Genomic DNA, 23,689 nt, shown 5'->3' on the forward strand with positions numbered 1-23,689 from the left:
TTAATATTCCATTGCAAATGGATTTTTTTCACATCAGAAGTTTTATACGGAATTCTAAATTCTAATCATCCCAACTTTTAATAACGACTGCTTGATAACTATTTGTTATTCGATAAAGAACGTATTTGACTTTAGCCTACTTTTTATTATCCAGGGCTTGGAAGCTATCTTTCTCCGTATTACATTTTTAGCCTTTTCGCGAACACCTGGTGTCATCATTAACGTTTCGTCATCCAGTGATAACATTTTCATTGCTATTTAACCTTATACTCCTAATGGAATCTGTTTCGGTAGATATTATATTATAGTCACTGCGATCGTGAAATACATCGTAACATACGGAATGTCGCGTTTCCTGGTGAGTATAAATATCATGGCTATGTCTTACCTTGTACAGTTGGAAGGGTGAATAATATTTTTCCAACAAGTCCAACACCATCCAACGGTACAGGGTTAAATGTTATAACAACGCCAGACGGGGCATGCCTTTTAGTACTATCAAATCACAACTTCCTACCCAATTCTTATATCGTGTACCTATATCACTGAACACTACTCAAAAATAGTGTAACCTATCGGGTTAGAAGCCTGACACGGTTAGAACCCTTTGCTAACATCCCTCACGTGTGACAGCGGTATATATCCATTGTTGTCAACCCTTTGTGAAAGTACTGCCTACATGACGTCAATCTGGGGATATTCATTGCTTAACCCACAGTCAATAAAACATCGCAGGTGTTTATGTCTCGAATGGCCAGATCACAAAATACCCTTCCTCGACATGCCGGAGCAACAATAGTCATTCTAAACCCTCAGCCGACCCCTTAACCAAACCCGAAAATCATCAGAGAAGAACAAAAACGAATCGGGAATATTTCAACTGGAAATGTACAATGGCAAGACGAAATACGCATGCATGCATTTCATTCTGAAATGTACACCATGTCAATAGTGTGCTAAACAATAAATGTCAGCGCATTAGAGTCGTTTGTTTAGTGTTGTTTATACGGGCGCTGACATGAGGGGGCGGGGCTGAGATAAATAGATTGGGGGGTAAGTAATCTGCATGCAGGTGCCTTGTGAACGAGATAAGGCTATCGGTTTAACAGAAGGTAGTGGCACGTTGACACTCTCCTCCGTTTGCCGATGCCATGCCTTGTGACGACATTAAACATTCTTCTGCTTCCCTTCGGACATGTCTATGGGCTGGGATGTGAAATATTGCGGAAATAGTCGTTCCTGAGTTATAACCAATTAGCAACGATTCAGACTTGGGGTTTCGTTCGGATAGTGTCGTTTTGGGACACAGTGTTTACCGTATATCAAAATAGCATCCGCTGATAGCCAAGGTACAATTTCAAGTGTACCAACTGTTTTAGACTTGTATTTATTTAACCTCTGTGGAAAGAAACAAATGATTATTTTCCAGTAATATGTGTAAACAATAACTAATGGCTTAATTCTATGCATAAATATCTTGCAACTGTGACGTAGAAAATTTAAAGTCAATATAAACAACACCATATTTCATAATCGTAGAAGGTAGAAAAATGTCAGTTCAACTTCAATCAAAATATATCATGAACTATTTTGCAAACAATAGAATTGGGATTCATCATTTAATGTGCTTTTTTGGTTTCAGATGTCTCCAAAAGCGTGATGCAATTGTTTGTTGTGGCCCAAACTTCAGTGGAGATAGTTGTTGCTTTTAGTAGCTTACCATGGTAATGGAAAGGCTTTTTTTCAAATATATTTGCCCACATAACTGATATAGATACATAAAATTGAAAAGGTATTTTCATGGCTATTATCACATTCATGTTATTATACAACTGAACTGATATAAATTGTTGTCATATTTACATATTTATACGACCATCATAAAGTATAATGACCATCTGTGTATAATACTAATATCTGATCATTATTCCCTATTTAGTCTATAATGATAACCATTATCCTATCAAATATACTTGTAGGTGCTAGTTTCAACTTTGTTATGACAACTGACAATACGTCGGTTCCAAATGGATAATTACCACAAATCAATATCATTATATCTATTAGTCTGTCTTACAGACCCTGATACATTTATATCAACTACAGCCCATACAAGTCTATAATGTTTGGCAAGTCTAGATTACTGCAGTATCAGGAATGAAGAGAATCACTGGGCTCCCTTTTTATTAGATTTTTATTAAGATAACTGAACAACTGTTTTTTTCTGTATATGTTCATTTCAGAGACTATATGTTAGTCTATATATCTATCAGCACTGTCATATTGTACTGAATTAATGTTTTTTTATGTATTGGGATATCAAATTGCAGTTATAGTAAGGAGGTCATGATTATATTTTTGAATCAATACGATGAAAAATATATTTGTTATCCGATATTGTAAAACTACATATAACAAATTTGCATTATTCAAACAAAATTAAGATCAACAGGCAAAATATTCTTAGATATGTTGGAATCATCATCCACTACACGGTGCATAATCCACATTGAATATTAAAGCAATAGACATTATACATACAGAAATAATATTCGCAGATAGAATATTCTTGAATATATCATTAAAAAATAGGTAGGTGTATATTCTCTGTAAATTATTAAATTTTTGTCATGATGGATACATAAATATATTTCACAAACACAATATTCTTAAATATCTTCAAATCAACCATATGTAGATGCATTTTCTGTATTAAGATTTAAATGTTCCACAGAAATAAAATTAAAAAACCAAAAAAATGTTAAATATGCAGAAATCATCAATAAGTAGCTGCATACTCTATATTAAGTATAAAAAATAAAAATTTGTGCCATAATGTATACGGAAATATAATTAACAAAGAAATTATTCTTAAATATGTTCAAATCAAAACTTTCACCATAGGTCAAATTCTACAGGAGCACAGGACACGTTTCTGTAAAGAAATTGTAGGAGTGATAAAGTGTTATTATGCTGCAATACCATTAGAATTACAAAATAATGTTAACACGGCCCAGCCAAGCGTCAAGATTGGTCATGTAGCATAACTCTGGTGTGTGTGGCTTTGGCCTCAGAGCGGGCCGGCGAGGACTAAAAGCTAATGAAATAGGTGCCGATAGTGAACAAATCACTTCACTTAACAAGAACACATTCTACCCCGGCGATGGGAAACCGACATGTGCCAGCTAGCATTGCTCCAACGTGTTAATGAAATCTACAACTAGAATATGACTCATTTGGGCCTTATTGCGACTAAATTCAGTTACAAATCTAAGAAAACAATCCATCAGACATGTCTAAACTTTATGTCCTTGACAGCCCGGTATAGAAGCTTTTCCATGCAGATGTATTAACGGTTTTGCACGTGCGAGCTCCGAACAACGCACGTGGAACCAGCTCCCGTGATCACGTGATGAAAGTGACAAAAGATGATATAATGACGCGACATTGTTTTGAAACGCAAGCGAGTAATTAATTGATTTCACAGACGCCATAACTTTTCTTGCTCTTGCTGTCAAAAGAGGCCTTTCATGTTTTGGAAATAAATGTGTCTGTTGGATGCAAGTTTGGGGCAGTGACAACAAAACTCGTTCGCCGTGGAAAACTTGCGACCCTTGGAGAAAAATACGAGACGCAAGTTCCAGAAGCCGCTATGTCTACATAGCTCACAGCTAATCTGTATTTTCTTTGCACATCCTTTACCAAAGCCACTGATTCGGATGAAATGCGCAAGCACACTTCTTCTGTCAAGCACTATCAGGACTTTGGGCGGCAGTCCCGACCCAACCAGCTGGAAAGACGAGTGAAGCTATCCCGCACAATGTCAACAAACGCTTGACACCGTAACATGATTTGGGGTTTTCCTCAAAATTTGAAATGAGTTCTTATTTTTTTCAGCTTATTAATTTACAGTTAGTTTGAATTCTACATTAATATTTGTAATATTTTTTTTTGTTTATCCAAAGACGGACATGAATACGAACAAAATAGAACAGTGTGGTCCATTTTGGGGATGGAAATGTGAGAGGTGGATTAATTTTTGTGATGTGTTAATCATGTAATGTGTTATTTGTGTTTTCTGTGTGCGAGATGGTTTCTGTGATTCGGATGAATATTTAAAAAAACAAATGTTATCTAGCTGGTTGGTTGAATTAAAATAAATATGCGTCTGATCTCGGGTGTTTGATTTAAGAACACGGTCAAATTAAGTAAATGAGATTCTATTTAGCAATCTAGTGGTTTATTTGTTTTTTTTAGGATTTTTTAAATGGACCATGCGTAAGAGTATTTGTTTATATTTTGACGAAGAAATATGTTTGTTGTACATACTAAGAATTGAGCATATACGGTTTCAGAGGTTCTCCCAAATTGTAGGTGCCACTTCAAAGAGTACGTGAGTTACATCTGATGAAGACGATGATATGATGTTATTACTAGTGATGGTGTTCACTACTGATGGTATTCACTACTGATGGTGTTCGCAAATAACGATGTTCACTACTGATAGTGTTCACTTCTGATTGTTTTCTCTACTGATGGTGTTCACTACTGATGGTGTTCACTGCTGCTGGTGTTCGCAACTGATTGTGTTCTCTGCTGATGGTGTTCACTACTGATGGTGTTGACTAATGGTGTTTACTACCGATTGTGTTGCCAACTGATGGTGTTCACTATTGTCAGTTTTCAATTACTGTGGTCACTACTGATGATGTTCACCACATGCGTGGTTCTCTACTCATAATGTTGTTTACTCCAGTCGCTGTTCACAACAGACTATTTTGTCTATGCACAATGTTAACTACATACAGTGTTTACTGCTGTAGGTGTTCCCTACAGACTATGGTCAATGCTGAGTTGTGCCCCTGCTGACGGTGGTTACCAGTGTTTACGACCGCTTAAATTACCACTGCTGACGGTATCCACTACTGAGGGTGTTCTCAACCGATTAAATTACCACTTCTGACGGTATTCACTACTGGGGGTGTTCTCAACCGATTAAATTACCACTTCTGACGGTATTCACTACTGAGGGTGTTCTCAACCGATTATATTACCGCTTGTGACGATGGCTACTACAGAGGGTGTTCACAACCGATTTATATAACCACTTCTGACGATGATTATTACATTACTTAGGTGTTCACATCCGATTACATTACAACTGCTTGCAATGGTTACTACAGAGGGTGTTCATAACCGATTATATTACCGCTTGTGACGATGGTAACTACAGAGGGTGTTCATAACTGATTGTATTACCGCTTCTGACGATGGTTACTACTGAGGGTGTTCATAACCGATTATATAACCACTTCTGACGATGATTATTACATTAATTAGGTGTTCATATCCGATTATATTACCACTTCTGACGATGATTACTACTGAGGGTGTTCACAGCCGATTATATTACCACTTCTGGGGATAATTACTGCTGAGGTTGTTCACAGCAGATTATTTTACCACTGCAGACGATAGCTACTACTGAGGGTATTCACATCCGATTATATTACCACTTCTGACGATGATCATTACATTCCTGAATTGTTCACATCCGATTATATTACCACTTCTGACGATGGTTACTACTGAGGGTGTTCATAACCGATTATATTACCACTTCTGACGATGGTTACTACAGAGGGTGTTCTCAACCGATTAAATTACCACTTCTGACGGTATTCACTACTGGGGGTGTTCTCAACCGATTAAATTACCACTTCTGACGGTATTCACTACTGAGGGTGTTCTCAACCGATTATATTACCGCTTGTGACGATGGCTACTACAGAGGGTGTTCACAACCGATTTATATAACCACTTCTGACGATGATTATTACATTACTTAGGTGTTCATATCCGATTACATTACAACTGCTTGCAATGGTTACTACAGAGGGTGTTCATAACCGATTATATTACCGCTTGTGACGATGGTAACTACAGAGGGTGTTCATAACTGATTGTATTACCGCTTCTGACGATGGTTACTACTGAGGGTGTTCATAACCGATTATATAACCACTTCTGACGATGATTATTACATTACTAGGTGTTCACATCCGATAATATTACCACTTCTGACGATGATTACTACTGAGGGTGTTCATAACCGATTATATTACCACTTCTGACGATGGTTACTACAGAGGGTGTTCATAACCGATTATATTACCACTTCTGACGATGGTTACTACAGAGGAGTTTCACAGCCGATTATATTACCACTTCTGACGATGATTATTACATTAATTAGGTGTTCATATCCGATTATATTACCACTTCTGACGATGATTACTACTGAGGGTGTTCACAGCCGATTATATTACCACTTCTGGGGATAATTACTGCTGAGGTTGTTCACAGCAGATTATTTTACCACTGCAGACGATAGCTACTACTGAGGGTATTCACATCCGATTATATTACCACTTCTGACGATGATCATTACATTCCTGAATTGTTCACATCCGATTATATTACCACTTCTGACGATGATCATCACATTCCGGAAGTGTTCGCATCCGATTATATTACCACTTCTGACGATGATCTTTACATTACCTAGGTATTCACATCGATTATATTACTACTTCTGACGATTGTTACATCTGAGGGTGTTCACTACCGATTATGTTACTACTTCTGACGATGATCATTACATCACTTAGGTGTTCACATCCGATTATATTACCAACTTCTGACGACGATTACTGCAGAGGGTATTCACAACCGATTATATTACCATTTCTGACGATGATCATTATATTACTAACGGGATCGGGTTATCAGGCTTGCTGACTTGGTTGCTGCATGTCATCGTAACCCAATTGCGTGGGTCGATGCTCATGATGTCAATCACTGGATTGTGTGGTCCAGATTCGATTTACAGACCGTTGTGATATAGCTGAAATATTGCTGAGTGCGGCGTCAAACAAACAAACAAACTGAGGGTGTTCACAGCCGATGATATTACCACTTATGACGATGGTTACCACTTAGGGTGTTCACATCCGATTACATTATCACTGCTGACGATGGTTACTACTGAGGGTGTTCACAATCGATTTTATTACCACTTCTGGCGATGGTCACTCTTGACAGAGTTCAGTGCTGATGGCTTTCACTGATATGAAGGCATATATGATTTATGATCACTACTTATTGATGTGTTCTGACTACCGGAGATGTTCATCACTGACGGTGTTCTTCCTTTGTGATGATCCCAGTATAGTATCAACAAGGAACACCCAATGCTCTCTTTGTCACCAGCACCCTATGCTACAGAAAATAGTAACCACCGACAGCAGACATCCACACCGCTGGCACAGCTATCCTTATGATCACACATACAACATTAATGAATCAAATCTTTTTCTTCAACCACAGAAAACGAATCCCTGGTGGTTTCATAATTATTCATAAAATGGCTTTCTGAAAAAAAATGCGCAAGGAAATATATCTGTGTCTGACGTTTCTGGCTTTTGCTTGACATAAATGCAACATTTGCTTGAGCCTTGTCACAGCACAACACGCATGCGTCTATACAGGGTTATTGTATAAACATACATGGTGTATATAATGCTAGAGAAAACACAGATGCACACGCATCCTTCAGACAAGTCTCCCCTGCAAATGCACAAGGCGATATACAAGTGTCGTGTTTCATCACTGATGGTGAAAAGTGTTGCTGAGTACAAAAAAGATAAAAAATAGCTTTTTAAAAACTTTCTTAGAGAGTATCTTGTTCCATTTCATTTAAATAAATTGAAATACATATCATTCAGCTTTTTTAACAATGCATGTCATTGAATAAATATATTTTTTCTCACACAATATACTTTGTTCTATACTTTTGAAAATAAATTGAAATATATATCATTTACTCTTTTTCACATTACTGATTTTGAACGACACAATGAAGCCGAGTCATTATCATTCAAGGATATTTGTAACTGCAGTTTTGTTTTGTAAACGAAAAAAGGCAATCAGAATGTAAAATGTGTACACCCAATAGAATTCAAGTTAGTTGCTTATCATGACATATTTTTTTATAAACAAAAAAATATGTTATTCTTTGATTTCAATACATACATGTACATACACAGTCTTTTTAAGAAGGCATGTTTGGTCATAATCATACATAAAATACAAATACAAGTACTGTCGAAGCACTCGTCTCCTGTTTAGCACAAGCATCCATCTGTTCCAATGCAAGCTGATACTTAAGAGTAAATAATTTTATGAACATTATCGAATATTGTGAAAAGCTTTTATCAGAGACTGCTAAATGACATAATATCACGTGACTAAAGGATCAGATTCGAGTTTGGTTTCAACTTTTAGTTTGGTGTGTCTATAAAGGGAAACGTTTGAATGTGAAAACCATATTCTTATAAATTACATCTGAATTGAGTTTTATTTATTTGACTATTTTGTCAGCAGTAGAGTGCTTTTAGCCTAAACACTTTGCAGTAATATTATTTTAGTGCTTTTTCTCCTAAACATGTTTGGCGTGTCAGAGGCAATTTGATGTACAAGAACACCAATGGACTAGCAAATGGGATTAAACTCATGTGGCTTTGCGTGACTGCCTGAACAACAGCCGTACAGAGATCACAGCCAAGTCCCCATTTTTACGTCTTATGAAAGAAAGTTGATCATTTCGGTTAGCTATACAGATATTCAGCACACCCAACAAGCAACGACAATGCAAAACAAATCTTCGTTACCAATAGTTACCAATAAAAATAAATATGTGATCAAATGACATTGACATGCAGTGCACTTATGAAATATTTATACGTAATTTAAGGAATATGATACATCAGCCAGTCATGTCGATATGGACTACCTTTGATGTTATATATCAGGCAGAGGTGCTCTTTTATGGGGTATGGTGTGGTTGTCCTGTAGTTCAGACATTAACCATCACGCCAGACCAATGGGTTCAATGTGTAAGTACTTATGCCAGAACCCCACAGACTTCTATCCTTGATAATGTCTTTTGTTTTTGTGGAAACGTAACCCAAATGAAACGTATGTATAGCTGGATGTCGACAACATCACCCCATGTTTATTCTGGTATGTTTTCAATACTCGTTCGGCTTGATTCATTTGGAACTGATGTCATGCAGTTCCTGGAAGTACCCTCCTCTGTTAATGGATAGGCAGCATACATTCCTTTATGTAATTGGTGATAACTGTCTCAAGTGATGATGTAAACAATATCATCTTATGAACCAACGTGTGGTGACACCAGATTGCCTTTATTGTTCATCAACCCTACGAGGAAGAACACACAATTTGTAGGAAACTTTAATTCGATTCGTTTAATGTATCATTAATCACGTCATAGTTATTGATTTAACTTAAGCTAACACACACAACCAACCTTTACTCGATGGTCTTATGCGAGCTAAAATGGTCATCATTTAAACTGGTTCTATTAATTCAAAACTGCTTTATGTCCATGGCGTCGAACTGTTTGTGGTTGATGACCTGGTAGTTAAAACTAAAGGTTTCATTCAAATATACTCTTACAAAACCCTAAGGTAAAGAAACATTTGTCCGTTCAGTTTACCCCTCACTGACAAATGAGCTCTTGTACACCCCAAAAAGACAAGCACCGCGCATGTTATCATCAAGTAATTCGACATAAAAAAACAGATCCATATCGATTCGATTTTAGTGACATGCACCCGTTATGACACGTTGCACAGACACTTCTACACAAGAACCTTTGTCAATATAGAGATATTGTTTTGTCTTACATGAAATGAGAACATCAATGGCTGTTGTGGTATTCAAGTTCGTAATGTGTTCGTAAAGATGAAACAAAGGCCAAAAATGACTTGAAAATAAGCATTTTTGTTTAGTTTGTAATTTCATAAAAAAGGATGTTAGTATTTTTAAGAACTGTAATTCCTTGAAGTGGTACTATTGCAGAAACGTTTTCTGAACGGATGACTCTATGACGACGAACGGTTGTAGATGGGAATGGCAGTAAATCTTTCCAGTTTCATACAAAAATGATCTGTAATTCGAAACATGCTGCAGTACATGTCCATGTAATTTCTAACCAGTCATTCAAGCAAAAATGCATGTCATTAAAAAGATGTTATTTCATCATTGAAATTTGTGCCTATTCATGTAAAAACAGAAACGAATCAGACAAACTTGATCATTTCTAAACCTGGCTTTCCTACGATATCTGATGATTACAAACACTGGAATTTGATACCGCTGTCTGGGACTGTCTCGTCTTTGAAACCTCACAAACACAGAAGGACGGCAAGAGATCTTCATGAAACCTTTTAAAAATATGATTATACTAATATATTAAACATACAACAGATCATCTGTCACGCTTTATGGTTGTATTAATCAGGACAGGTGAAAGCTATTGTCTTATGAACATTTAACAATGGAAACGCTGATTATAACAAATCTTGAATTGAAATATGACCAACGGGTATAAAGACATAAACACATTCTGTATTACACAGACAATAATTGTGGCAAGTTTATGATTTTTCACAAATGATTACAGTCAAAAGCTGACCGCCACATTGTTATAATATTTCATTGTTTCGTCTCAAAACGTATCATCACTATTTGATAGTTATCCATAAACACGTGTTCATAATATTATCGGAATCGTGCAATCAATTGCTATGAGCAATCTTTTTTAGATTTATTGTGAATATGAAAAGAGATTTGTCGTTTGTATTTAGATTCATCTCAAAACGTCGCACGTAAAACATAATGCTATTATCATTATGATAATTGTCATGATTATAATACATGATACTCTACAGTAAATAGCCAGTAGAATGTGTGTCGAAGTCTGCTTTCTCCACACAACACTTACTGTGTGGACGAAGATGGCCCAGTGGCATTCTTAGGCTTGTTCATCACGATTATTTCTGGTGAAGTAAATTTCCGATGAATCCATCTACATTTCACGGCCAAAGGGACACGTGCTTCCTAATATGTTCGGGTCGCGGATGAGTAATGTGTCTGCTTGAACTATAGTAGCTTTTTCTGTCTATTCGACACCACCACTGACATCATCAGAAACCGCTTTCTTCCCGTCGTGGGTAACATGTCTTACGCGGGTTTATAGCCTCATGTACATTTCATGAACCAATGCTGATTCCAAGTAACTGAAATGAACAACTGCATGTTCATTTCAGATTTATGTTCATATCAAACATGCCTATAACAAAACGCTCAGCGCTATAAGAAGACTGTTTATATACATGCACGTAAATATTTCAATGCAGGTATCTTTCGGCCCCCCTTAAAAGAGCACGGTCTCCCAAAAACAAATCTGTAAAGTATTAATCAGCGATGTTTTTTGTCACTAATCTTTGTGATCATCACGTGACAGTTATATACTACGGCTGGTCTGTTACTATGTGAGTAATTGTTGAGTTGACACTATGATATATTATGTTTCCTCACAAAGGCCGAAGGGACGGGTCCCACACAACCTTTGTTAAAGAATGTTATTGTATTTCGATTTTATCAAAGAATTCTCCAAAATATAACCTTTGTTGAAACGAGTCATCTTTGCTTCATCTTTTCGCATAAGTGAGCATTAACATAAGAGATAAGCGCAATATTCACATGTTTTCAACGCGAAGCTAAAGTTATTACTTTGCGGAACGCTGGTAGAATCATTGACGTTCTTCCCAGTTTCTCAGAGCGATTGTATCAAAGACATTGAGGGCTTTATCGTGAAGATTGCACAGGTAATCTTTTTCCTTGACATTCGGGTAAAAAATGTGTATTTTTTTCGGACTTGTGGGTGGCCCCTTCGCCACACTCCGACTAACGCTGCCCCCCTCAGTTTGTCATCCCCCGTGGTGTGTCTTGTAACTTGAAGAAACAGTATTTGCTGATATTCGAATCGGTTTGCCGCTACAACAAAAGCGCTGCGGGGTTGCAGTGAAAATGAATCCCAAGTCAACTCCCTCCCCATCAAGGCTGGCCCCCCTCTATAGGGCGTATTTGTTCGGCTCCACAGGGACCATGTTTACCGATTCTCATGGTGGTTTAACAATCAGATATCATGAATTAACAGGGATTGACTCTGTTTTAAACATTTGTTATGGCAACGTCGTATGACGAACTCTCTGTAAATCATGTTGAAAATGTATTTGTTTGCGTGTGGACGGTGAAGAATTCGTTCTGAGTTTTAATAGAAATGTAACTCAAACTGGTTTGCTTTAAATCAACCTCAAAACTGAAAGTGAACACTAATATAAATCATTCAAATGCACTTTCTCCTTGCTTCAGTCGGTATAAACAGCCTTATGTTTGAGTGTAATCCATTTCAGATTCATTATACTTCTCACCATAACCAACGGAGGTACAAGAGCAATATATAGAAACAATACATTGAAAGAATAAACATCAATGTACATTATTGTTTGATGAAGGGGTATTTAAATATTTGTACATTAAATAGTAACCGGCGTTTAAATGCTTGATTTTTGTTTTTTTAATAATAGCTGAATAAATGTGTAGTTGACCATGAATGGTATTTGATTTGGATGTATAAAGTCTATATTGGTGAAGAGCCTCACATCTCAAAGATGTTATGGATAGAGGATATCCATGGTAAATGATCGATATCGATAGATATATTCATGATTAATATCAATAAAGAATGTTCATGGATAATTATAACACAGAATGTTCATGATGACGTTAGAGAATATACAGGTTTGTTTTTAAATATGCAAAGAACAATTTCCAGTTTAATTACATACGGAATAAGATGTTATGGCTCGTATGCCCATATATTCCTGCGGTTTGGTTTCAGAAATAAATCAAATAATCTGACAAGACTTTCTTCTCCGGTTAAAACACTGCCTTCAAAAAGAAAACACCCCGTCCCCCGGAGATGACATGGCAAGTGCCACACGTCAGACCCTATTGCGTACACCCGATACCTCGCCATAGCTACAACACTTCTGTTCTCGTTTCAAACAAACCGCGCAGGGTCACACAGGCCAAGCTTGCTCAATTGCTTACTAATGCTGAGTATGTTAAAGTCATATTTCTAAATAATTAATGCCTTTTTTGGAGGACATCTGCTTAGAACACACCGATAGATCTTGTGCCAAATGTCTTATTTCATGTGGGCTATTTCAACAATGCTCCATCCCCGCTGAAAAACTATTACGTGCTTTGTTAGGAGCATTGTTGTGCTTCAAGAGCGACTCGTGACTGATATATCTTTATTTGTCATCGGGCGATTGCGGGGTGGTTTTCGTATTGAACAATTGAATTACTGCTGTATTGTTTGTGGTTTGTGTTGTGTACATCCTTTTGATGTAGAACAACGTCACCCTATTCATTCTGCACATTAAGACTGTTGTACATTTTCATTCATATTCACGCATGGACATGACGTTTTAGTTAGTTAACATTAATTGACAAAAATGCTTACTTTGATATAGTTCTATTTTAAGAATAGTGTAAAGTTCTTTTCTGTGTTATCCGTCGACATATTGCCCAATAGTGCTTGAAGACAAACCACAACTTTCCAACAACTGTATGTATCTATTTTTAGCATGAGGCAAGAGGCCTTTTCTTTTACATGTTTCAATGAGCCCTGACAAATCGAGGAACGTCACTCTTTGATAGTTTCAACTCCCGGTCCCGTTCTGAATTGACGCCGCCATGAAAAAAAGGTTGATGAATCTGTGAATGAATTATAACTTTAAACCATAAATTGTGCATACGTAAAAGCCAAACAGATTTCACCCAAGTTGCATTTATTCGTATTGAGGAATTGCATTGTAAGAATGATATAACTCTGCTACGTGATTAAGGTTTACACTTTGTGGATATTTCAGCAATATTGTAGCGATGTAAGACTATGATTTAGACTGAAATAATGGGATACATCCAATATTGCAAAATATAATTCTTTCACTTAAAAATCATTTCAGGCAGTGGTCATCGGAATTTACTACTGGAACGTCATATTGGGTCCTGGAGTAAATGTGGTCCAATTGTAAAATGAACTGGGTATATATCTTGTTACTATAATGACATGATTATAATACCATTGGTACACACTGATGAATAAGAAGTATCGAACAAAAAAAGGATCTCACACTCAGAGACCGGCTATTTTACAGGTTTTATCCCATGATAATATTTCACTGAGAAAACGACATAGGCGGAACATGATGACTTGAATCTTGATAATTTGTATTTTTGCTCATTTCTAGTCTTCACATGTAAATTGTAAATGTTCACTCTGTATAATTGGGTTGTCATAAATTGGCTTTTGTGTATTGGATTGGGCAACATTCTTGTACGGCCACCTGGATCAAGTGACCCTTCTGACATCAGTGGGGACAGGGATGGCTCAGTTATGTAAGGCTCCGCAATTCACTTTGCAGAGTTACTTCTCTTACCCGTGCAAGGATCCACGGATCGTGGGTTGAATGGCAGAATCGCCCAAATATAATCCCTGGTATTCCAACACATCCACACTCGTGGATTTGTTCCTCCCACATAAAGCTGACAAGCCGTGATACAACTGAAATACTGTTCAAGCAGCGTTAACTCCAACTCTGATTTGGACGTAGTCACATGTGACGACTTGTAAACTGTCTCCTCTCTATCTATCATTCATTGTTACGCGTTCATTGTTCATGGGTTTACGACGACGTCACCTGTGGGCAGGATATTTTAACCTTTAGGCGAACACCTGGTGTCATCACTATTTTATAGTGATTCATGAACACATGGTTATGATACAGTCGGAATCATACACTGATCTCCTCTTTTAGTAGAGATTTTTATATGAGTATGTGGATTGTTTCGAATTTAATTACAATCAATAAAAGGACATGAATGTTGTTTTTTTTAAATCTCATGCCTATTTCCAGTGTGAAGTCTGACGTTATTTATTTTCACTTGTTGTTATGTATTCGTGCAAATATGGCCACAGTACCCTTGCGGAGGGGGAGATACAAGCATCTTCAAAACAAACTTTCCCTCATGTGGCGCCACGTAATAGATATTTGATTGTGAAATTCAGCAATAAACCCTACGACTGTACATGTCTTTTGGGGGTATCGAGGGATGTTTACTTTGAGCAGTACTATACACCGTCTGACACGGCGACCTCTTGCGAACACCTGTCGTGGCTGTCACAGCATATGGAAGCGTGTTCGCTTGATTTGGTCTGCTACATGTCATTAATCTCGAAATACCATCCCTACTGTCGGCAAAATATAGTAGCGTTACTTCGTTATTCGCATAAAGTAGCAGAAGACCAAACAGTATAAAAGAAGGCGTTTGCTGTAATTAGTCAGTCGACTGACTGACAGGGAGCTATCATTTACAGCTTTTATGTGTACTTATTACATTTTTACACTAGATCTAAGACCACAAATCTCGTTAAATCATTTATAGTTAACACACGGGACCAAAGTGTCCACGTACTGCCTACAGGAGGGTGACGATGCATCAGAAAAACTACAAACGAAACATATATGCTTCTTATAATGGATATACCTCTAAACAGTAATGGGAAATCCGTGATAAATTGCAAAACGTTACCTGTGTTTTATTGTGATGAAATAACACTGTGATACCAGGATACCAACAAATGTGTAATCAATAATGGAAATACGGCATTGTCAACAGAAAACAAATGTAAAAAGCGATTTTAGATAACAATGCAAATATATCCCTTTATTACTATAAAAAACGTTATTGGTGTGTGAAGAAAGGTGTGTAGGCATTGTCGCCGTGTACGAACGCTCCCTATTCAAAATTAAGCAAACATAATACTCATATACGTTGCATTGGAGGAACCTTGTGAACTGGTGGAATTGTGCCTCCATTAATAGCAACGTACACGGGTCACTGTAACAGGAATCCCACTGTCACACCCAAGACAACAGATATTTATAGCTGATTTCAAGATGGGGGCGTCATGTCCAAAGACATCTCGTGCGGTACACGCCCTGACTTATCTGACCCCAGAGGATATAGAAGAACCAGGGTTCAGAGATGAGGCAATCCCTACCTTAAACCCCCTACCCCCCTACCCCCTACCCCCCGCATCTACACACACTCGTTTACAGTCCCACACATACACCTTTACAAGTGGTGGTAGCATATTTACTGTGTCATGTGTTATAAACAACAGATTTAGAACTTTAGAGAATATTTACATAGAGAAACAATAGCATATATTCTGTCTCATATATTTATTCAAGCAACCATCCCCTTTCCATTCTAATCCCTTCTCGGCTTCAGCACGCTCTACCCATCCTCGTTTCAATTCTAGGAATGAAACAACCTATAGAAGAATATTTATATAACTTTTTTCATAATAATATTGAGACTGTAGGTTAGTATTAAGTATAAAGAACAATAATCATGTTGGACAGCAGCAGAGAACAGTAACATGGAGAGCAAAAAATAGGAGTCTATGGGGATAATCTGATAGAAGATAATCTGACAGAGAACAATCCAAAAGAGAACAAAAACATTGGTAACGATATGAGGATAGTCTGCTAAATGATAATGACATAGAGAACAATAACATAAAGAACAATCTCAAAGAGAACAATCAGAAAGAGAACAATCTCATTAAGAACAAACAGAAGGGGAAAGATCCTATAGAGAACAATCAGAAAGAGAAATATCTCATAGAGAACAATCAGAAAGAGAACAATCTCATAGATAACAATACAAAAGAGAACAATCTCAAAGAGAAGAATCGGAAAGAGAACAATAACATAGAGAACAATCAGAAAGAGAACAATCTCATAGAGAACCATCAGAAAGAGAACAATATCATAGAGAACAATCAGAAAGAGATCAATCTCATAGAGAACAATCAGAAAGAGAACAATCAGAAAGAGAACAATAACACAGAGAACAATCAGAAAGAGAACAATCAGAAAGAGAACAATCACATAGGGAACAATCAGAAAGAGAACAATCTCATAGAGAACAATCAGAAAGAGACCAATCTGATAGAGAATAATCAGAAAAAATAGCATAGAGAAGAATCAGAAAGAGAACAATCTCATAGAGAGCAAACGCAAAGAAAAATATCTCATAGAGAACAATCAGAAAGAGAACAATCTCATAAACAACAAACAGAAAGAGAACATTAACATAGAGAACAATCAGAAAGAGAACAATCTCATAGAGAAGATTCAGAAAGGGAACAATCAGAAAAAGAACAGTCTCATAGAGAAGAATCAGAAAGAGAACAATCAGAAAGAGAACAATCTCATAGAGAAGATTAAGAAAGAGGACAATCACATAGAGAACAAGCAGAAAGAGAGCAATCTCATAGAGAACAATCAGAAAGAGAACAATCTCATAGAGAACATTCAGAAAGAGAACTATCTCATAGAGAACAATCAGAAAGAAAACAATAACATAGAGAACAATCAGTAAAAGACCAATCTCATAGAGAATAATCAGAAAGAGAACGTTTAGAAAGAAAACAATCAGAAAGAGAACAATCTCATAGAGAACCATCAGAAAGAGAGATATCTCATAGAGAATAATCAGAAAGAGAACAATCACAAAGGGAACAATCAGAAAGAGAACAATCTCATAGAAAACATTCAGAAAGAGGCCAATCTCATAGAGAACAATCAAAAAGAGAACAATAACATAGAGAACAATCAGAAAGAGAACAATATCATAGAGAGCAATCAGAAAGGGAAAAAATAACATAGAGAACAATCAGAAAGAGGACAATCTCATAGAGAACAATCAGAAAGAGAACAATCTCGTGGAGAACAATCAGAAAGAGAACAATAACATAGAGAACAATCGGAAAGAGAACAATCAGAAAGAGAACAGTCTCTGAGAGAACAATCACAAAGAGATCACGAGCAATCGTATTCTATAAGAATAGTCTAATAGAGGATAATAAAACAGAGAAAAATAACATAGAGTATAACATGGTGGATAATAATAACGTTGAGAACAATTTGATGGAGAACACTGACACAGAGTTGTACTAAAACTTGTATCGACCCCTCCAAATTTTCAGCATAATGGGATAGACACTTATTATCCAATCTTTATGACAGTGTTGCATTGACAACAATATATATATTTTTGCTATAAGCCAAAGATTAGTGTAGGAATGGGATCACGTTCTCTTATGAAGCAAGGCGGTAATAGAATTGCTCTTGCTTCCGCACACAACAGTGTCATGCCACCCACTAAACCTGTCACTAGTCTCAGCACAGGCCGAATTAATCACCATTAATCTGATCAAGAAATATAGAAATTAGTGGTCATATTTGCCACATGGACGGTCATGGTCATTTTAAAATTGATGTTCTTTCTATGAGTAATAGCAATTTTGTCCTAAGATACCAACCAATAAAGTACATTTTTTTATAAAAGAAACATAAAATATTCAAATATAATCTATATTTGTAAGTTATCATTTGTCTCACAGAAAGTAAACATGAAGGCACAGCGACGTCCTACAATTTCTTTAAGTGGTTATTGCATCAGTAAAATCGTGTACAGAAGGATCAACATGGTATCAGATTTACGAATTGTAAAAACATGCATATGTTTTCTTATTCTTAACAATGAACGCACGTTTCCAAATGTGTTTCTCAATACAAAAACGATACAACAATGTCAAGGCTGATGAGGCATTTGATATTCACTGCCCGCCATTGATAATGACAATCCCTTTAACCTATTCTCAGCGCCTCGACAGCCTATCAGGCAATCGTGTATATCACAACCATGCTTGTTTGGTGTGTGTGTGTGTGTGCGTGTGCGTGTGTGTGTGTGTGTGCGTGTGCGTGTGTGTGTGTTGTGGGTGTTCTTGAATAATGTACTAGCACCAGTACACACAATGCATACTCGAGAAACTGGATATTATCCCCTACCTTTTACATCATATCGATTGGTCTAAGAAACCACACTTGTAGCGGGCTGTTTTTGCTTCACCGGGACATTTAATATTCCTCTGAACGAGTTATTGATAGTATCTTATTGTTGAGTGCCCGTTAAGAGACGCACGTGCAGCTCGTGTTTTGGTCACGTGCTTAGGACACTCCGGCACCCCGATGATTTGGGTGATTAGAGCGCGTTAATTGATATGAAATTGAATAAAACAGATTGTGCGCACGGTATGTGACTAGTGTTGATTCCGTTCTTGATAAGCAACATGTGAAGAAAACAAAGACTTGTTGACTGAACAAAGGTGTATTAGTGGCAGGTATATTTGTCGCATTTATTTGAACGCGACGTGAGGAATGTGTATCACAGGTTATGTGCCCGTAGGACAACGTTTGTTTAAATGTAAGTGGCCTTAAAGGGGTGACTATAAAGTGTATTTATTAACATAAAAATGTAGGTTCGTTGCCGTGGATGTTGTCTTACATGTATTTCTGCCTAACATGTCATACGCCGCGATGGGGACACGTGATTTGCATCTGTTTCATCATATTACGTACTTCTGGGGTGATGATGAGGATGAGGGAATCATCTTGCTCCTATTACATCTTACACGTGGTTCTGAGGTGATGGTGATGCGTGTTTTAATTGTTGGTTTGTTGTTTTACGCCGCACTCAGCAATATTCCAGCTATATAAGGGTGGTCTGTAAGTAATCGAGTCTGGACCAGACAATCCAGTGATTGATATCATGAGCATCGATCCACGCAATTGGGATCGATGACATGCTCCAACCAAGTCAGCGAGCCTGACTACCCGATCCCGGTAGTAGCCTCTTAAGACAAGCATGGTTTGCTGAGGGCCTATTCTACCCACGGGTCACGTGATGGAATGATATCTTGAATGTTTTTCATTGTAGCACGTGCTTCCGGGGTAATGTTGAGCACAATGGGATGGTATCTTGCAGCTATTACATTTCACACGTAGTTCTGGAGACCCATGAATATCCGGGGTAGAACAGGTCTTCAGCAATCCATGCTTGTCATAAGAGGCGAGTAACGGGATCGGGTAGTCAGCCTCGCTGAGCTGGTTGATGCATGTCATCGTATCCCAATTGCGTGGATCGATGCTCATGATGTCAATCACTGGATTGTCTGGTCCAGACTCGATTATTTACAGACCGCCGTGGTGTAGCTGGGATACTGCTGAGTGCGGCGTTAAACAATAAACAATCGTAGTTCTGGAGATGTGATGCGGCGACGGAATTACAGCTTACATCTGTTTCATCATGGCACATGCCTCTGTTTGTCCGGTGTGAGAATTTTGCGCATACTCACGAATCCTCATATTACGAATTCCGAGGAAAACATACTCATTCCGTTATACCCAAAGTTCGTTATGTGCATGATAAATAACGATGATCGAAGAGGGACATTTTACTTGGCTTTGTAATACGCGACTATATATCCAAAGTTGATTATATTATAAGGCAACAGAAATCCGTAGGTTTTAATTCAATTGTAGTGTGATTTGAGGTGGAGACCTTAACACCTTTTTTTTTTTTTGTGAGGCTAAACTTATCGTACCAACAAGACTGGCATTCAGCTATACGTGAAAGTTCGAAATCATATTATTATTCTTTGTATAAGCAAACATTTGGTGTTGAAATGTATATTACAAGGCTATCATGTGATAAATTTAGAAGTATTATGGCACGTTTCAGATGTAGTTCTCATCATCTAAGAATTGAATCAGGTAGACATAATAAGGAACCTAGAGAAGAAAGAGTTTGTACTGTTTGTAAACATGGTTATATCGAAGATGAGTATCACTTTATTTTAATTTGTGATTGTTATCAGGCTTTGAGGTCAGAATATATATCCTTGCATTATTATGAGTTCCCGACAAGACATAAGTACAATATTTTAATGTCATCCACTAACCCATTTACTGTTAAGAAACTAGCCATGTATATTCTAAAAGCTATGAATCTAATGCAAAGTCTGTTGGGATCTCCAACTCCCATACCACACTGTAACCATTGTATCATGGGCCTATGGCCTACAATACATCTGAATAAAGTGTATGTAGTGTATGTAATTCAATTGTAGTGCATGAGGGGAAATTGAATAGGAACGAACAACTTTCAAAGGTTTTTTTTCGATGTAAATTTCAAAATGGTAACATACAGTATTCCATCAATAAGCAATATCATTTAATAATAGTGGGGGTAGGGTGGCATATGTGACCTATTGATCCAAGGCCTCGCTATCGTTCTGCTGAGTTACATGGTCTCGGGTTCGAATCCAAGGTTCGACCTGATTATCATTCTTCGTTGTTGTGGCGTCGTATCAAGATGACGTGGGAACGTCTACGTCCAGCATGACCTTTGGCGTTCTTTTCCGTCCGTAATATAAGGTTAGTACCATTCAAAGCGCTCTCAAACCCAAATCACCAACTAGTTTGCTTTGTGTTCATAACGAATCTCATAAAAGGCATTAGAATCAAAAGCATTAAAGTATTTTAAAGTCATTTTAAAAAGGTTAACTTTCATATGCACACGTTATATGCGCGAAGCGTTGAATATAAAACGAGCATACAAAAGGTCGGCTTGTTTTCTTTATCTTTAAAAATAACCCCTTTTTAAAGCTGCTTCATCATGCAGAAAAGAGTAATCAGGATATTATGCAAACATGAATCCCCCTCAAAAGTGTAGTTAAAACAACATCTTGATAAATACACCAACAATGACGCGGTTAATCAGCAGATTAAGGTCGGATTTCCTTCCTTTACCAAAATTAAAGAATTTGATTACAAAGCTTAGAATATCTCAAATTAAACCAAAGTGAGGCCTTTACGATAATGCGTCCTGAACCAACACTGGGCCAACAATGTCGGGCTGCTTAAAGTGATAGACCACCGAAGTGCAAAGTAACATATTTGTCAAACTTCTGTATAATTCTTTCCGAAACCATCTGGTGGTATCAATTCTGGTTCGGCAGAGAGGCGCATTTATTTAAGCCGATACATATGGCAAATTTGGCCGAGAAAATTGGTTCAGCGAAGAAGCTATTTTTCAAATCAGCACGTTTGACGAAACCTTCAGATTTGGGAAGATCATGCACACGAATTCGAACTTTGGCTTGTGAGTCTTTCAGAAGTGATTCTTTACTGAATATTGTATTTAACGGTTGACGTGATTTGGCTCAATTCAAGCAATACGCTTCCAAGCCAGTGAAAGAACACAAAGGACATTATTTGAAAAAAGACATGATTATAAGTGACAAAAAGGATATTATGAATTTCTTTATAATCCGTATCATGAACCAGCGCGTACTTGCTGTTACAATTGTGACATATTAAAATAACTATTGGTCCTTGCGAGCATTTAACGCCTTTCAGATGTATTAAAGACAAGGAGCGGGTCAAGGTGACAAAGGGACATAACCGCAACAAAAGATTGTGTTGTGTGTATCAACGAACAGATTTATGCACAGTAAGATTGTTATATCGAGTTTGTTGTGCAGTCTTTTGGTTAGAAAATTTCTCCAAAAAACATAAGCAAGAAAGCAACCATTCTAAACTCATAAGGAATCTCTGCTGAACACATTGTACGATTCCGGCCATGTCATAAGCATACGTTTATGAATTATTATCGAATAGTGATGATACCAGATGTTCGCGAAAAAGTAAGCGTATCCTGTCCAACTCGTCACAAATACATGCAAAGGAAAGTCAACTATTCACCTGAACACATATCAGAAAAGCGCCTTTGTTCTTAATATCTTCGTTTGTTAATGTGAATATGAAATCCTAACTGTAAACTCCCTTTTACAGCCGATTGTCTTCATTAAATGTTGGGGAGTGAATTCGGGATCAAGTCAGGAATTCTGAATCAAAGTAGGCCACCAAGAACCATTCTTGTTTCACGAGCTAATTAAAGTTAGGATCGGGGGTCATAATGGGTTACCTGGCTGATAAACTGCCATCCTACAATCAACCACTGGTTTCCTGGCCCAGACCGGTGTATTTACAGAGCGCCATCATATCATAATCTGGTGAAGACATCATTTACACACTTTACTCTCTTTAATTTGACACGGGTGTGAAGACCAGCGTCGAGATGGCCATTGACCTCGCTGGGTTTGTGCAGTATCACACTGACCGATTCACAATAATTATACAAATAAAGCGACAAAACCCTTTCCATATCCAATAGAAATCCCCGCATAAGGCAGAATCGATTGTACGATTGTACGATTCCGACTATATCATGAACACGTGTTTATGAATGACTATCAAATGGTAAGAATACCGGGTGTTCGCGAAAAGGTGGGCGTATCCTGCCCAATCGGTGGACACAACCACGAACACCTGGTGTCATCGCTGATTTTTATTGGTTCTTAACTGAGAAGGAAATCTGCATCAGTACTATCAACTTTTGACTTGACTCTATACATGTCCATTCTTATTTTGTACTGGTTTCCAAAGCTCCATGAACAATCCGAACAATGAGAGATATATTGCTGGGTCTAGCTTATGTACCACTAAATTCCTGTCTCAAAGATTAACTAAAATCCTTAATACAACCAAGGAAGGACTTTTGTTATGTTCACAGAAAGTATTTGAGACAAGTGGAATTAATGCTATGTGGATTCTAAAAAACACAGAGGATTTGCTTGACATTTAACAATCTCAGAAGGAACCAGGTTCACATTTGTCAAAACATTTGATTTTTCAACTTAGTC

General features: G+C 37.4%; 2 protein-coding genes across 3 annotated transcripts in view; one reads left to right on the plus strand and one right to left on the minus strand.

The window, feature by feature from the left end:
- LOC139463916 (homeobox protein Hox-A6-like) overlaps positions 1 to 23,689 on the minus strand; it is a 77,403-nt gene that overhangs the window by 40,844 nt on the left and 12,870 nt on the right. The gene's annotated exons all lie outside the window — the stretch shown is intronic.
- On the plus strand, positions 15,966 to 17,460 carry LOC139463609 (myb-like protein D). The gene is made up of 2 exons (XM_071244881.1): positions 15,966 to 16,058; positions 17,032 to 17,460. Exons 1-2 carry the CDS (start codon positions 15,966 to 15,968, stop codon positions 17,458 to 17,460), a joined length of 522 nt encoding a protein of 173 aa, XP_071100982.1.

The sequence above is a fragment of the Haliotis cracherodii genome, unplaced genomic scaffold (genome assembly GCF_022045235.1).
Source record: "Haliotis cracherodii isolate W230 unplaced genomic scaffold, xgHalCrac1.p SCAF_16, whole genome shotgun sequence".
NCBI lineage: Eukaryota > Metazoa > Mollusca > Gastropoda > Lepetellida > Haliotidae > Haliotis > Haliotis cracherodii.

What these genes read in the sequence shown, in the direction of transcription:
- LOC139463609 (XM_071244881.1), top strand. Translation starts at nt 15,966, where the DNA reads ATGGGGGCGTCATGTCCAAAGACATCTCGTGCGGTACACGCCCTGACT. An exon ending in AACCAGGGTTCAGAGATGAG is followed by an intron (nt 16,059 to 17,031) that starts GCAATCCCTACC and finishes CCAATCTGATAG; the next exon opens with AGAATAATCAGAAAAAATAG.